The sequence below is a fragment of the Dufourea novaeangliae genome, unplaced genomic scaffold, assembly GCF_001272555.1.
Source record: "Dufourea novaeangliae isolate 0120121106 unplaced genomic scaffold, ASM127255v1 scaffold21, whole genome shotgun sequence".
Taxonomy (NCBI): Eukaryota; Metazoa; Arthropoda; class Insecta; order Hymenoptera; family Halictidae; genus Dufourea; species Dufourea novaeangliae.
The window spans coordinates 4,869,681-4,885,400 of record NW_015373910.1 but is presented as its reverse complement, the minus strand read 5'-3'; the positions used below and the strand labels follow the sequence as shown (position 1 = coordinate 4,885,400).

The following is a 15,720-nucleotide window of genomic DNA, read 5'->3' as shown; positions in this document are numbered from 1 at the left end:
CGCCTTGTCTTCCACGATGAATCGGAATCCTCGCACCCGATGAATACCGGTAGGTATCATTCTACCAGAGACACCGATCCCGCCAGAAACGATTACAGTTCCCCGATACCTCCTACGAAGTTTCGACTCGACGAACTGTGCGACGAATGCGTTTATCGAACGCATGGAAAAAATCGAACGAGCCTATGTACCTTATTTCCTTTTCCCGGTATAATATCCAGTGGTGTAATCGGACGATTTCCATGCGGTCGTTGGTTGTGTTGCGAAAACGGAGCGAATATGTTATATACGTGCTCTATGATTGACTCAAAGTTCTTCCATTCTGGTCGAAAAGCAAGGGAAACAGAGCGTCGACTGTTCGTCTACCCTCGAGGAACGTAACGCACGTCTCCGTAACTTTCGAATTTCCGCATGAAAAGGAGGACTGCGCTAAGTTAGTTTCCTGCCGTGTTTCCCTAACACGAGGTATCACCCCGATTCGGGAGAAAAAACGTTCCGTATGCGTCGCGAGAATCTGGATCACGAGAGTGTAACGAGATCTTCTCGATTTTTCATTAACGGGGGATTCGAACGGAAAACACGGAGGAATGTAATTTAAAAGAAGAAAAGAACGACGAAGGAGCGAGCTTTATAAACGCTGTGAAACGATAAAGTGCAAATGGGGAAGGTTTGCCGTAGAATTTGCTTTTAATAACGCTTTAATTACAGTAGAATCGATAGCATTGGCGTACACGTCGCTATAAGTGTTATTCACAGTGCCCAGTTGCGTAGCCGCGTGGGATCCAGACAGAAAGTGAAAAACCAAGGACCAAAGATCGAGATCGCACCGGCGACGGTGGTGGTGGCGGCGGCTCGTTCGATGCGTCTCGATCGAACGCCCCAAAGAGAATCTTACCCGTGGGCGCAACCGGATACGAGTATTCGGACGCGCGACTCTTACGCGTCCTCCGATTTCATCTTTTCGGTCTGGGCGGAAGCGTTGTCGTGGACCGGTTCCGGTTCGTGTATGCCCATCCATTTGCAGCGTTTTTGCAACTCTTGACGATACCTGACCGCAAAGAACGGAGGGGTTAGCGTTTCGTGTTGATACAAATGCGCTGGAATCGGAGGAAATCGAGCGGAACCGTTCACGGCGTACCTCGGATGATTGATCGCGTATATCCACGGGTCGATGCAGGAAACAGTTTTGCAGAACAGGGCTGGCAACATCGTCGAAACCGGCGTCAGCAGTTCCCTGAAACGAACGGGGCGTGGGAATTATCGAGAAGTGGTCACGAGGTTCGTTCGAAGCAAGTCGAATGGGAGAATAGTTACCGGTTGCCGAACGCTCCCATCAGCGCGACCGTCGCGTACGGTGTCCACGCGAGCAGGAACAGGAAGAAAATCGTGAACGCCACTTTGGCGATTCTCATCTCGACGCTTCTCTCTTTGTCCTGGTTCGACACCAATGATTTCACGTTCATCTTCTTAGCCTGTACGCGGAAACACAAGGGAACCGGTGAGAATCGTACGATCGTCCCACAAGATAACGATGAACAACCTGTTCGCGCAGCATTTTCTCGTGGTTGCGAATCGACTGGAGTAGCTGAGAGTAAAAGTAAACGATGAAAATCAACGGTATTACGTAGGCCCAGATGAAAATGCTCAAAACAAAGGCTTTGGTGTCTTGGTCCTCCGTGAGGAAATCGAACGAGCAAGTGGTCAGAAAGCCCTCTGGAAAGAAATCGAACGGAACGGCGTTTTGAAGTGAAACGGGGAGACAAAAGAAATCGGATGGTATACTTTAAAGGCTGATCCGTTTACCGGTGGTGTATTGACCCCAGACTTTCAGCAGCGGCAAAACATTGAACGGCGTCGCCCAGAGCCATGTGCAGGCGACAATTACCGCGGCCTGCTTCGAGTTGAGCCGTCCGTCGATCGGGCAGGAAATGGTCCTGCGGGAAGAAATGGTACACGGTCGAGTCGTCTGTGTGTCGCTCCTCGAACGATACTCGTTCGATAACGATGATATAAAACAGCAAATACGATAGATCCTGACAGATCGAAACGGGATTTTTGCAACCTGTATCGATCGAAGGCGATCGCAGCGTTGGTAATCGACTGTCCCATTCCAGAAAGACCCCCAAGAATCGCGTAGACGTCGCAACCAACTTCCCAGCCGATCATACGTTCCATGAAGCAGCTCACAAGGAACATGGGCATCTCGGCCGCCATCAACAGATCGAATACCGCCAAGCTGACTATAAACATATTCGAAGCCGTTCTCAACGATTTCGATCTGAAAGCAAACCCGAGATAAATTCGATCGGGCAAATGGAAAATCCGTGGGTGCTGTTAACGATGGTCGGTACAACACACCCCCGAGAACGGGCGCGCACGAGATCGATCCACAGCGCGTGGCACGAAACGATTTCGCTCGTCGTCGAGGGAGGGCACCACTGTTATCGTATCGCCACCGTCACCGTCGCACCATTCATCACCATCGTGTCGGCGGCTACCCTTATACTCGTAACCGCTATCCACCGGGATGTGGCGCGTCGCTGGCATCTCGAACCAAACGAAGATACACTTACGTGCTAAATATCCATATGACGCATCCGTTTCCCACCACCGACATAAGGAGCAATACGGTGTAAATGAGCGCCAAGCCTATGTGCCAAAATTTCCCAGGTGCGTGGAATGCCCTCCAATGGGGATGCACAAGGTCCGAATATTCCGGGGGGACGTTCCATCCCAAGAATCTCTCTCGCGTCGATGCGGGATACCTGAATGGACGAACGAACGGAACACAGAGTTTCAGTTCTCGATCGTACACGTTAATCGGTGTGTATACGTGGTCTCTTCTTTCTAATGCTCCAACGAACACGCAGATCCATCATCCACCGGGTGGGGTGGATCGCGCGAGCCAGGAGACGATAATGTTACAAGCACGCACCCGGACTCCTCGCTGACGAAAGCCAATGGACCGTTGACGAGAGTCTGGTTGCGCAGCAGCATCATCCCAGAACGATTCGTAGACACTTGTTTGCGTACGCTTGGATCCGCGGTCGCTTTTCAAACGAGCGAAACGTTTGGTTGCGCGACGTCCGCCGCGGCTTCAACTCTTACGAATCGACCGAGCGCGGTGCCAGGTAAAACGGGGCCGTGGGGATATGATGGTGGTGTGGATCGATCGGTACTGTTCAGGGGAGAAAGGAAAAGAGAGAGAATTTTGCGATAACTCACGCCCGATAAAGATCGAAAGATGTGTGTCTCTGTGTCTGTATATACGATGCACACGGTTTTTGTGTTTTGTTTTTGGTTTTTTTGTTTGTTGAAGTGAGACGCGGTGCAGAGGTCGTGAATACGTTCCGCAACTCACTTGATTCGCGCTGTCGCGGCCCTTACCTTTTATACGCGTTACGGGTCGACCGATTCGGCATGGCGTGCCGGTTGAGAGTTTAATTCGATTTACGATTTACAAATACGAGAAACCTTTAGTTCGGCTGAGTCTAGGCGGTCACGCGAGAACCGATCTCACCCCGGCGTGTTGTCCCTAGCCCACATCCGTGACGCGATGCCCTTTCGCGACCATTCTTAATCTGTTATCAAGGCCGTGTTTCGGGAACGATCTCCTTCCGGCTACCATCTCCGCGAAAAAATCCAACGACCCAGAGGGGTTGGTGGGGTGAAGGGCCGTCGTTGTCGCGCGACGGAATTACGAGGGTCCGACATCGCTCGGGATCGATTGGACGGCCGCTGTCAATCGCGTAATCGAGGGCTCGTTTCGTTATCGGTTTAACCGAATAACGCTCTCGAACCGATCGAAAATTCGGAGAAATTGCGACGCACGCGGCGTCGGTCAGCGTCCTGAAATTTCACGCTGGGCGACCCTCGAATGGTTGCGTCGTGTCCCGTTCGTGTCCCGTTCGTGTCCCGTCTCCCTCTGTCCCGCGCAACAGCCCCCGCTGGCCGCCACGGCTATCGCCGCAAACCATTTTTACACGCGGTCACCATTTGGCGCCGCGCGAAATTCATCTCGGCAAGTGCAGTTCGGTATATCGCGGGGCCGCTCTCCGGTTCTCGAAGCTACACGCGACCACAGACTTCGCGCATCGCCCGGATTAAATCATAAAATTGTCCCCGGAACGGTCGCGGCATTCCAGTGATTTACGAGGAGGAATGCTCGACTCTCTCGTGTAGTACACTCGCTAGACATCGCCACGTCGCGTTTCGGACGATTCCACGGCGAACAGAGACGTGTTTCATCCGACGAACGCGATCGAAAGAACCGATGAGCAACAGTAGCAGCAGAGAGAAATATTTATTGAGCGCCCTGGGATAAGATCACCTCAGGCGCTGGGAAGAGTATATACGTTGTTTCAACAGGAAAAAAAAATACTGAAAATTTCAGTCAGTTGTGTGTTGCAATAGGAGAATAATATAAAATGAAGTGAAATAAGAAAAACAAGGAAGAATAGATAAATATTTTATACATTGAATAATGAGGATAAAGGAAGGTGAAGAGTTGCATAATAAGTGGCAAACATGGTTCTAACTTCTAAGGTATCAACAATTGTATACAAATAGATAATCGAAGAAGAGGGATCGTCAAATGATCAAGAGCTGTCGTCATCTTTCTATTGCAAGTAGATGACGATAGTCCAGTTTGTCTGCCCTGTGAGTAGAGGTGCCAGTTTTGAGGGCGCTGTACGAGGCAACCTAAAAAATAGAGTCTCCTAGTGGCAATTTTCAGGCATTTAATCTTTCGATAATAGGGCGTTATGTGTCCTGGCATCAAATATAAATCCCACACAGACGTTAAACGAACGTTCCAGCTGTAAATTGAGGTTAAGCTATATTGAGATCAGGTGTTCACATAAAGTGGGGATGAGTAGCTAACAGCGAAGTTTGAGTAGATACAACACCTTGCTGATCCGTTTGGAGGTTTCGACCACTTATAGCGCAAAGAACCAACGAATCCAAAACCGCGGAGAACACGAGAACTTTCGTGGTCCGTGCGTGGGGCGTCGGAGACAGAGTAGCAGCGTGACGTTTTTTCACGATTCAGCAGATATATTTACGAGCTTTGTTCGCTCGTGTAATTCCCCGCGACTTATACAGCGTCGCACGCCATTGTCCGTGGTGAATATCCAGCGGGAAAATTGAATGACAAACAATGGGCCCAACCGAGGCCGATTATGGTAACAATGTGAACGAAGCGACCGGTGACGCCGGTGCTCGTGATTCTCTCTTCTTCGGATCTACGGACCGACACAACGTGCGCCGCGACCCTTCTTTCTCGATCCTCCCGCGCCTTCACCCTCGCGCGCGCCACGCTTCCCTCCCTCTCGACTTTCTTTCTTTTTTTTTTGTTGTCCATTCGCGAACGTTTCTCCATCAACCGGTCAACGTACCTCAACTATCAACCGTGTACCTACCAGCGATGCTTTCGATTTTCCAGCAGGCGCATAACCCAGAGAGTTTCGTCCGGCCGATCGAAGGCGTTCATACAGGGTAGAGTCCATCGACGAGAGGACAATGCCTTGTCGCCGCGAAGAGACAAACATTTCTAAGCGCTGCTTCCCTTTGTCCGTATTCCCCGTCCACTCACCCTCCCACTGCTCGCCCGTTCCTCTCCCTGTACGCGTATTGAAAGCAACACCGGTCGATCCGAGGGATCCGACGAGTCTGCCTCTCTCGTCGTGTGGCGTTCGGGGTTCACCGTGGTGTGCCCTGACGCGTTTCCGATCGGCCACGTTCGATGGCGAACGCGAAGGAGAAATCGATATTCGCGGTGGTTGTTTTCGTGCAAACGACCGTCGCCAGTGGGACCGTTCTGCTCGCTGGAACGATAGTAGGTACGTACTTTCTGTCCAAAATTTCAAACCCTCGCCACTCTCTCTCTCTCGTCGGATAATACGGCTGGCACAATGACGTGTCCCGGTGGCGATACTGTCATTATTTTCACGGTACCCCGAGAACTGTTTTTTATTTTTTCACACGATTTTTAGGCGATCCAAGTGTCGTCGTCGTCGTTGACTCGCTTTATCGTTCCAGCTCGTCATCCGCCTCGTACGCGCTCGTTACTAGATGCTTTACTCCAGTTCGTCGACTCTCTTCCTCCATCCATTCCCTTCGCAGCAATCTCTCTCACTCTCTCGTCGTTACAACGGGTAGGATCGACGGCCGTGAACGAAGTAGTCGCGAAAACTCGCCGAGATAGGAAACCCCTCGTTTCGGCTTACTCCACCCTCGGTATCGACGCTTTTCCCGTTTCTGCATTCAGAATTCCGAGCTATTCCTACGTTCCCATGATTCGCCATCCACCTCTCCCCCACCCCATCCTCCTCGCCGAGCCTTCCCAGGCCGTCGACTCGAGATATTCTCGTCGTAAACTGTCGCGATAGTCGGCCCGAAAAGCGGCCCGAACGAAGAACAAAGGAATGCAGATTGGAGAGACGGGGATTAACGAGGATTAACGGTAATTGGGCGGTCTCCGGTCTGGGCTTGTCGTCGTTCTCCCACGTCGCTACGGCATCCGCGTCGTTAATGGTACCCGGGGTCCTTGTGTTTCCCCTGTTTTGCGCGCTTCTCGTTCGTTCGTTCGTTCGTTCGTTCGTTCGTTCGTTCGCTTGTTCGTTCACCGGCTCGTTGGTCTCGTTCGTTCCGAGATAGCGGTCCCGTGTACCAAGGGTGCAGATTGACACTTTTTTCCGATTCAAGAGCCATCGCGATTATTCAAATCGCGTCCCGCGAGGCTGGGCGAAACGAGGCGCGACGCCCGCGACGCTGGTACTCGCAGACTCGACCGGATTCGAGGAGCAGGAGGAGGTATTCTACTTTCCACCTGAGAATTCTACCCTCGTTACGACGAAATCAATTCGGCCTCTCCGTTAATCGTACTCTTCTCTTCCCGTTCCCTGCCCGCCTCTAGGGACGAGACTTTCGCGATCCGCGCGAATAAATCAAATCAAATGTAGCCGCGGTTTCGCGCTCGCGGCCAACCTCGAGAGAGGACCAATCCAGCCTCGTTCCAACTGGACAGAAACCAAGGTATATTAACGAAGGACTCTTCGTTTAGCCGCGACGAACAACGGACCATTTCACTTCTTTTTTCTCTTCTTTCACATCCGTTTCTATCTCCCTCTCTCGTTATCCTGCGGGTAATCGTCTACTCGTCGATTGCGCGCCACTTGCACGCAATTATTTTCGAGGAGACGTTAATGCGACCAGGTGAACTGCGTCGAAGGGGGAAAGGAATTCACGGAAACGAGATCTTCATCTCCCAGCCGCGAGCGTAATAAACCGTATTATGCGTGCTGCTTGTGTGTACCACCTTCTCTGATACCCGTGCGAATATATCCGAGTTATCTTTTTAGTGCTCACACGCGCCCACCTCTCCCAACCGCCGACTCTCGCCGGTCTTTGTGCCCGCGCCACGACGGAACAGATCGTCTGTGTATACGGAGGAACATTAGGGGGCTGCCGCGATAACGTTCCCGCGCGCGGCCGGAAAAAAGATCGTCCGAGATACGATATCGTCTCGTAAAAGCGACAGACACATATTTTACGGGCGTCGCGTAAAATTATGCGAATGTCTCGTTTCACTGGTTTCGAGGCGATACCGGGAGCTCGTTGGTACGTCCAAGATCCTCGATTGGATATCCCGATCGACGATTCCAGGAACGTGTTTTTGTACGCCACGACAACGAGGGAAATTGAAGTAGATTAGGAAAGTGTATGATCCGACGAAAGACTCGTGGAAACTACGTCTTTTATATTCTCTTTGGTGCATGGGTTCCCACGGTCGGTAACAATATTAACCCTCTGTAGTCGATTGTACCCTCTGAATAGACAAAATGTATGGGGAATTAAGAAATTCCGTGGTGCAAAGGTCATTGTCCAAAGCGGGAAAAAGAGAGAGATAGAAAAGAGAACGAGGACCGGACGAGCAGAGTTTCACCGTAAAAATGCATAGTCGAAAGTTCGAGTCGAGGGCTGAGACGAAGGTTCTCGAATATACATACGTCTGGTGCCTGAAATAACCTCTCATTTGTTCCAAGCCCCGACGCGTCCCTCTCTCTTCTCTCGTCTTTCTTCTCGTCCCTGTTTCCGTCTTCGCCCCCAACCACCCTTCTCCCGCGGCCTCACCCGACCCGTTTATCCCGACAAAGAATACGCGAGGGCGGCGGCGCTGGCCCTAGCTAGAATAACGTCGATTTCGCGAAATTCTTCGGAAAAATCTCCATAATTTCGGGAATTGCCTTTTGATGTTCGAGATGAAAGAGCTCCGCGACCGAGAGAGCGGTCTACCGAACCGTTCCGCCTATTTCTCTGTAACTCCGGTTGGGCTGCCTTCCTCTCCACGGTTCTCGGACGTTTTCTCGAGGAAAATTGCCGAGCCACGAGGATACGCGACCCGAACGGAGGAAGGAGCCTCTCGATGTTTCCCGCTTCGCGGGACGAGTTTCGAAATCTTCGACGGAGGACCGTTGGCGAGAGAGCATGAAAATCGACGCGTGTGGAACTGGCCGAGAGAATCGATAGGAACGGGAGTGGGGTGGATGAGACTGTTGGAGAACCATCAGAGAGATAGGTGAAACGGAAGAATAATCGAGCAAGGGTAACTAACGTCTGTAGCCCGAAGCGTAACGAGAATTCGCCTTGGAGGATAGGGAAGCGGATGAGTAAAGAAAGAAGCAAAGAAAAGAAGCCACGGTGTGTGTCGTTGTCTCGCCTGGAGACGATGGCAACGAGAGCTTGCACGGCCGGCATCCCGCGTAAGCTCGCGACAGAAGAAGAAAATAACAAAGGGGAACCGCACAATGCGTATCGGGGGTTTGCAACGGCGAGCGAATACCCGTGGAGAAGCAGGGGGGGGGGCGATGTGGCATTCTTGTATTTGCAACTGGTAGGTGTACGCGGGAGAACCAAGCAAACGTGCAACCGTGTCGTGACCGTAACGAAAGAGTAGTAGGAAGGGGGACAAGAGTAAGCGGGTATTGGTGAACGCTCGCGAATTGCCGCGCGCGCGCTACTACGCGGGCAGCCCGCTCGGCTTAATTTAGCCCCGAGCCCCCTTCGTAGTTATTCGAGCGCCGCCCGTCGACTGGCTCGCGCGGGACAGTTGAATCGCTCCCAGGGATTCGCCATCTTTTGTCTTAGCACAATGCCGGCCGAAGCACAAAAGTGACTAAGTGCCCGTAATACTCGCCATTATATGCCTCCTACCCGGTGCTACTTTTCTCCGCGTTTGCAACTCGTCTAGATTTCCCGCCTGTTGCCCCCCCCCCCTCCTGCATGTGTCCCTTCTGTTTTTCGCATACTCCTCCGCCTGCGCAGTTTCTTCCCTTACTAGCAAGAATCCAGTCGAATTGAAACGAATCGATCGTCGTGAAACGTCGTTGCGCATCGTCGATAACACGGTGATCTTCGTTGAACAAGCTTACACGGTTAGTTAGCGGCCCCGATGGCAATTTATAAACTCGTTGCTGGTTCATGGGGCAAAGAGAGGAAAAGAGAGAACGACTGGGAAAGACGAAACGGAAGGTACGGTGAAATGCGCGTCCGTTGAAAATTGATATAAACGCGTAACGTTTCGCCGACGTACCCAACCATGACGTATAGCGGACATCTGGTCAATCGACAACGTGCACATCCGTGCAACGAGGAATTAATTACGTTTTTGCTCTCGAACTTCTTCGTTTTTCTTTTTCTTTTTTCGAGGTTCTCGATTGCGGAACGCGAGCCCCCCGCCCCTGCGCGCCTCGTTTATAAACCGCGGACGGTAATCGTCATCGATTCTCCGTTAGCGACACTTTTAACGTTCTTAAGCGTTTTCACTGGGGGGTCCAGGCGCGCGGCATCCTTCGCGGTAATGGGTAAATTGCCGGCAATTCCGGCCGAGTCAGCGTCTCAAAGCTGTCCAGAATAGCACCGCTGAATCTTCGCGGAAACACCGATAACGTCTCGAGAAAGTTTCTCGTTGGTGGGGTACGCTTGGTGTTTCAGGGTAATGAGGGAGGGAGAAGAGGGAAATGAAGAAACGGGACAGTAAGGGAAAGACGAAGAGTTTCGCGAATTGTCTAACACGAGGATCGCGTCTCGAGCTTCGACCAAAGTAGCGTCGGGCGTATTCTCCCGTGGCGCGTTGCGAGTAACCGAAATTAATATCGAGGAAATGAAACCGATCGAAATCGACACCTCGTCGTTGGGGAATTTTGTCGCGACCGCTGGGAAAAAGTCAAAATCGTTGCTGTTCGAGATACTGCGGTATAAAAGTTCTTCCATTGCGTCGTCGTTGTGTCGTGGTCGTGGTCGAGCGACGAAATATATTCTCGACTCGTCCCTCGCAAGTTCGGTTAAGTTTCGGAGCCAAACGCGCGCGCGATATTCCGTCTTCTTGCCACGCAGTTCCTTTTAAACTTCATCCCGGGGACATTTTTTCCGCCCCGAAGCGGGCACCGTCGCGTTTGGCTTGAGCGTCACGTCATTTAATTTCCGGGGTCGAACTCGAAAGTTATTGGATTGCGCGCGTTCCTCGCAATTAGGACTCCGCGCGAGGTTGGCCAAAATTGTTTCTTTCTTGTATTATGCAGCGGGAAAAGTTTTATTGGATCGTCTCCTGGTTAAAGTCCGACGGAGAAAACTTGCCGCCCCCGTCTCCGTTGGGGATAAGCTCACCGTCGGGAATTTCGCGCGTAATTTTATTTTAAAAAGGGTAACAGTCCACCCCGTTTACATATGCGGCTGAACGATTTTAACGATCCGGCTCCGGTTTAATCGGCCAAACAACGCGCACCACGAATCGCGACTGTTGTCTACCACACACCTGTCGTCCAACGAAATCGGAATCCCCGTCGACGAGCCGATGTGTTCCATGGGATCGCTTTGTAACTAATCGATCCGTTCGAATTCCCGCCCTTCGATTCGATAAATTCTTTTTTTCAACCCCTTTCAACAACGACAATCGGCTTCGTTCGTCGCATCGACGATTAATTCCATGGCCTCGTTACCGCGAACAGCGAACAGGAAACGAATCTCCTCGTGGATGAAACAAATGAACGGAACGAGGTCGAACCGGCAGTTTCTTTGGTCCGTCAAAGAGGCCGCAACGGAGGAAAAAGAAAACAGAACGAAGTCTCCCCCCGTCTGGGAAATGGCGAATCCGGTATCTCCGCGGTTCTCGGAATCATTCGAATCCTCGTCCTCTCTCCGGGGGGCGACCTATCGATTTCACCGCGGAAAAACGGGCAAAGATGCGAGACAGCTTCGGGAACGAGAGATAAAGGGCGGGAAGGAAGCGGATCGAGAAGAGTGTCTGGAAAGTAAAACAGAGGGCGTTCGAGAGAAAGACAAAAAGAGAGAGGGAGAGATAGACAGATAGGAAGAGGGAGAAGAAAAGTAGGCGGTAAGCGGTCGATTAGAGAGAGCGTCTGATCAGGCCTATTAATCTCCGATCTGTCCGATACTATGCCATGAATTATGCATCGCCCGAGCAGACGCATTGATTTCACAGCCAGACAGGGAAATATTATTCGAATAATTCAAAGTAATGAGTACGAGAACGAGTCCGACTCCGGAGCGGTTTTCCAATCCCTCGGTTTTTCGCGGCAACGAACAGCGTCGATCCGATCAATTTCAGGTCTTGTCCGTGGCGTCCGGCCAAATGTTTCAGCAACAGAGAGAAAATGGAGAGGCGACAGGGGAGAGCAAGATAAACAGCAACACCGAATTTCTCGATGCAGCGATCATCGAGTTCCGAGTCGTAATCGCGAACGACGAAACTCTCGGCACACCACACACCCTCGTTGAGTTGTCCAAGATTCCAGCGGCCGATTCGATTGTCGATCTTATCGTGTACCGGCTGGATCGACACGACCACGCTCTCTTTCTCTCTCTCCCCCGACAATGGACCCGAATATATTCCGCTGTTCCAGGACTCGAGACCCTCGGTGTGTGCCTACAGTCCCCCAGACGAAACAACGGATTCATTGTAAAACGTCTGATCGAGGTATATTAGGAAAAAGAGAAAAACAAACGTCGTGAACGGAGGAGAAGAGAAAACGTCGGCGGATAGGGGAGGTTGAAGGGTGCAAAAGGGAGAGAGATACAGCGAGTGAGAAAAGGAGAGAAGAGAGAAGGTGGTACGGTGGATGAGGAAAAGGATGTGGGGGATGGTAGGGTTGGAATAAATCGGAGGAAGAACCTCCGCGTATCGGATATCGTCGATAAATCGAGACCCGTAGGGGTTTCCAGGAGATTAACGGAGAACTTTGTCGTGGCGGGTGCGCGCGCGGGACGCCACCAGAACACTTTTCTCTAATTCGATGGGAAGTTCCTACGGTCCGATTCACCGATGGCCGACTTCCGGCGCAGTTCGACGGATCTTGGTCAGCCAATTCCCGATTCGTTCCTCGAATCGGCCGCGCGAAACTTCGATAACGATTATTCCTCCCTCCAGTTCGTTCGGGTCGCCTCGCGACCGATGCTTCCCTTCGATTCACGTTCTCGTTCGCGCGCTCAGCTACCGTCTCGTGTACGCCAAGTACAGTCCCGTTCTCCAAAATTCCGTCTTACTCGAAACCATCTATCAATCCGTCCGTCGGAAGTGTACACCACCCGCGTTCCTTCCGTTTCCGAAGCGGATCCGCCGTCGCCGCCTCGCCTATATTTAGATTTCGTTCACTCGCGTGCACTTTCCGACTCATGAATTAATAACGTTCTTCGCGAGAACTCGTCGCGAATCGTTTTACGCTTGTTAAGAGAGGATTATTACGGGGACAGACGAGAACCGACCCGACCGGGATAAGTTTCCTGTACATTCATTCCGTAGAGTAAGATTATAACGGCGGAACGGATACAACGGGAATCGAGCCCCTGGGGCGGGCTGGCGGACGGCGACCTCGTTGAAACGACGTGAATAATGCAGCCGTAACCCGGTGACATTTCGGCGTAAGCGAAAAATATTTGTCCGATCTCTCGACGCGTCATAGACCGACGGAAATATACTCCCGGGCAACCTTTACTGGATCTCTCGGAATCCAGAAAAAGCGAGAGAGAGCCGGATCGACCGGTCACGAACGTGCCCGACCTATCCTCCCTGTAACATCCCTCGACGTTCACGTTCGCCCGTTAAAAAAAAAAAAAAAATTGCCTATATGCGGAGAAACGGAAACGTATTCGCTTGATGTTCGTGCACACCTGTCTCCCCAGACCCCGGCGTGTAGAGCGACGTCTTTTCGTCCTTTATAAAACAGGAAGAAGAAGACGAACGTTATCGTGGAACGTTTAAAAAATTACGTACTCTGCGAGCTGCTCGTCCCCGTTCGTTCTCGTTTGCTCAGCCCTGCAGCCGGCTCTCTCCCATGGGGTACGAGGAGGAGAAACGCCGGTGCGACACGAAACGAACGCCTCGTGCATGCGACGCCCGTTTTAACTCGAGATGTACACTCGGGATCTATCTCTCTTTCTCCTTCTTCAAACGCTCGCGTTTCTTCGCGACACCGTGTCGTCGACGGGAATCGCGCGATCCGTTCGTCCCAGACCGATATCGCGAACGACGACACCTTTTGCTCGTTCGTGCACGAAATTCGAACCGGTTGTCGCGTCTAAGCTCTTTCTATCTCTCTTCTTCTGCCAGTCGACGAAGAGGGCCGGGGATCGATTAACGGGAGGCGCGCACCTTCCCCCGAATCGAGAAGCAACGAAAGAACTTTGCCGATCGCGAGCTCTCTCTCGACTTTCTCATTGTTTTTTTTGTTTCTCGTGTTCTTTCGTAAGAAACGTATCCTCGTGTAAATTCCAACGGAATCGTTCGCGTTCGCGCGTTCACCGGCGATAGTCTGTTATCGGTGCACTCCAATTCGTCCGGATATTTCGATATACATGGCGCGCGCAAGATTTTTCCCATCGGAGGAATCAAGAGGCATTGTTACGGGAAACGATATGCGAGAGTTCCCTGGGTTCCGTCGCCGACAGGATAAATACGCGCGTCCCGTTTCGCCTCGTAACGCAGGAAGGAGACAACGTCGATACTTTTCCTTGTAACGATAACGGAAGCCTCGAACGCGCATTAAATCTCTCCCGTTCCCGTTCGAGAAGACGACGACGACGGTGTATAGAAGATTCGAGAGGAGACCACGAGCATGCAGCTCGAGGCTCGTTTCCTACGGCCTCGTTTTCATCCCTATCCTTCGGTCTTCTCACGGCTCGGCTCGGGGCTGGGCGTCTCTCGTTTTCCATAATGTCGGGGGAACGGTGCTCGAGTGTCGACCAGCACGGTAATCTCGTATCCGAAGTTTCGCGACGAGGGCGCGAAACATAACTCGTTAGAGAGAAGGACCTGGACGGAGGGTGGCGGAGATAGGTGGGTTGGGACCGAGTACGGGCGAGTACGGGGGGTGTGGGAGACCGGAACGGAGAAGAAAAGCGGGAAGCTCGAGGGGGGATGACGGTGGCGGGGGTAAAGTGGAAGAGGGACCGGAGATACGGGAGGGTTATGCGCGTGTAAAGCGAAACTGCGACCCGACAGAGAGACGATGTCTGCGGCACGCAAACACGCGCTCGCGGGGATCGTTCGTTGACGAACAGCCACGGGAAAAGAGGAGCTACACCCGGCTACAATTTCGGCGTTGATGTGTTTCGGTTCACAAACGAACAGAATCGTATCCAAGGCAGAGACGGAGGAGAAACGCGTCGAAATAATAGCGCGCGGTGTCCCCGTTGAACGAACGAAAATAGGAAACGAACGTGTGTCCAAACGCGAAGTTAATTCGAAAGTTTTAATAAACGCGAGCCGGTTCAGCTGCTGTTGCTGGATGGGTGGTCTGAGCGCACGTTAGTTCGTTGGAAGGCAGGAAAGGAACGAGAGCAACGGGGGAAGACCGCGAAACCGACGCGATATGTGCAATCCGTCGGAACTCGGAGGAAGGGAGTGGTTTCCACGGAACGACGGTACAAAGCGAAAGAGAGAAGAGCGAAGAGGATAGGGAAGCCGGGATTGCGCGTCCTCGCGAGCAGAGGGAAGGGGGAGGGTGAAGAGATACGTGTCGTTCGAAACGCGCTCGCGTATAACCCATTAAAAGGGCCGCTGTGCGTTTGCGAAACGCTCGGAGTCAAGGGTACATACGTCGTCCACGGTACTTAATCGCGTCTAAAACGGCCGCCCCCACCTCCCGTCATAAATCTTTGCGCGGAAACGAAAGTGCCTGCTAACAGATTAAAGCCCAGTACAGCCTCGATAGATCGGTGGCAGCGTTTCCGTTAATCCAGGGGTAATTTTCGCCCTCTCGAGTTGACCACGATCGACGTCTTAACCAACGGTCTTAACTACTTCTCCAAGAGTCGAATTCTAATGCGAGCAACGGTTACGGTGAACGGTGTTCACCGAGGAAAAGCTGCTCCCAAATGGACGTCGGCGAGTGTAGGGTTTTCCTTTTCTTTTTCTTCGCTGGATCCGATGCGTCGCATCTCGCAAACGTCCGCGGAGAATTTTACGAAAACATCGAGTCGACGAGCTCGGTTCCCCGAGCCCGTACGTCGTTTCTCCGACGTCTTTGGGCGGAACGGTTCGTTGATTTCTCGATACTCGGTAAAGGCGCACGAGAGAGCAGCCTCGACTCGACCTTGCGCGTTTACCGAGCCGTCGGGGACGATCGAGATCGAGGGGTGGACGTGACGGTGGGCCGTAGCGGAGCGCGGAGCTACGTGTGGGAAACGTGCTAGGAAATATGTATG

General features: G+C 52.2%; 1 protein-coding gene across 1 annotated transcript; it reads right to left on the bottom strand.

The window, feature by feature from the left end:
* Nucleotides 1–675: 675 nt before the first annotated feature.
* Nucleotides 676–3,347, bottom strand: LOC107194155 (opsin, blue-sensitive). Its single transcript, XM_015583724.1, has 8 exons — nucleotides 2,936–3,347; nucleotides 2,574–2,765; nucleotides 2,063–2,278; nucleotides 1,804–1,934; nucleotides 1,541–1,713; nucleotides 1,315–1,472; nucleotides 1,139–1,234; nucleotides 676–1,048 (listed from the first exon to the last, which is right to left on the bottom strand). Exons 1-8 carry the CDS (start codon nucleotides 2,998–3,000, stop codon nucleotides 937–939), a joined length of 1,143 nt encoding a protein of 380 aa, XP_015439210.1. The 5' UTR covers nucleotides 3,001–3,347; the 3' UTR covers nucleotides 676–936.
* Nucleotides 3,348–15,720: the final 12,373 nt, after the last annotated feature.

Bases quoted from the DNA above. Each gene is read 5' to 3' on its own strand.
- LOC107194155 (XM_015583724.1), bottom strand. From the start codon at position 3,000: ATGATGCTGCTGCGCAACCAGACTCTCGTCAACGGTCCATTGGCTTTC. The intron at 1,714-1,803 runs GTAAACGGATCA...ATTTCTTTCCAG, and splicing joins CTGGGGTCAATACACCACCG to AGGGCTTTCTGACCACTTGC. The intron at 1,473-1,540 runs GTTGTTCATCGT...TTCCGCGTACAG, and splicing joins AGAAAATGCTGCGCGAACAG to GCTAAGAAGATGAACGTGAA.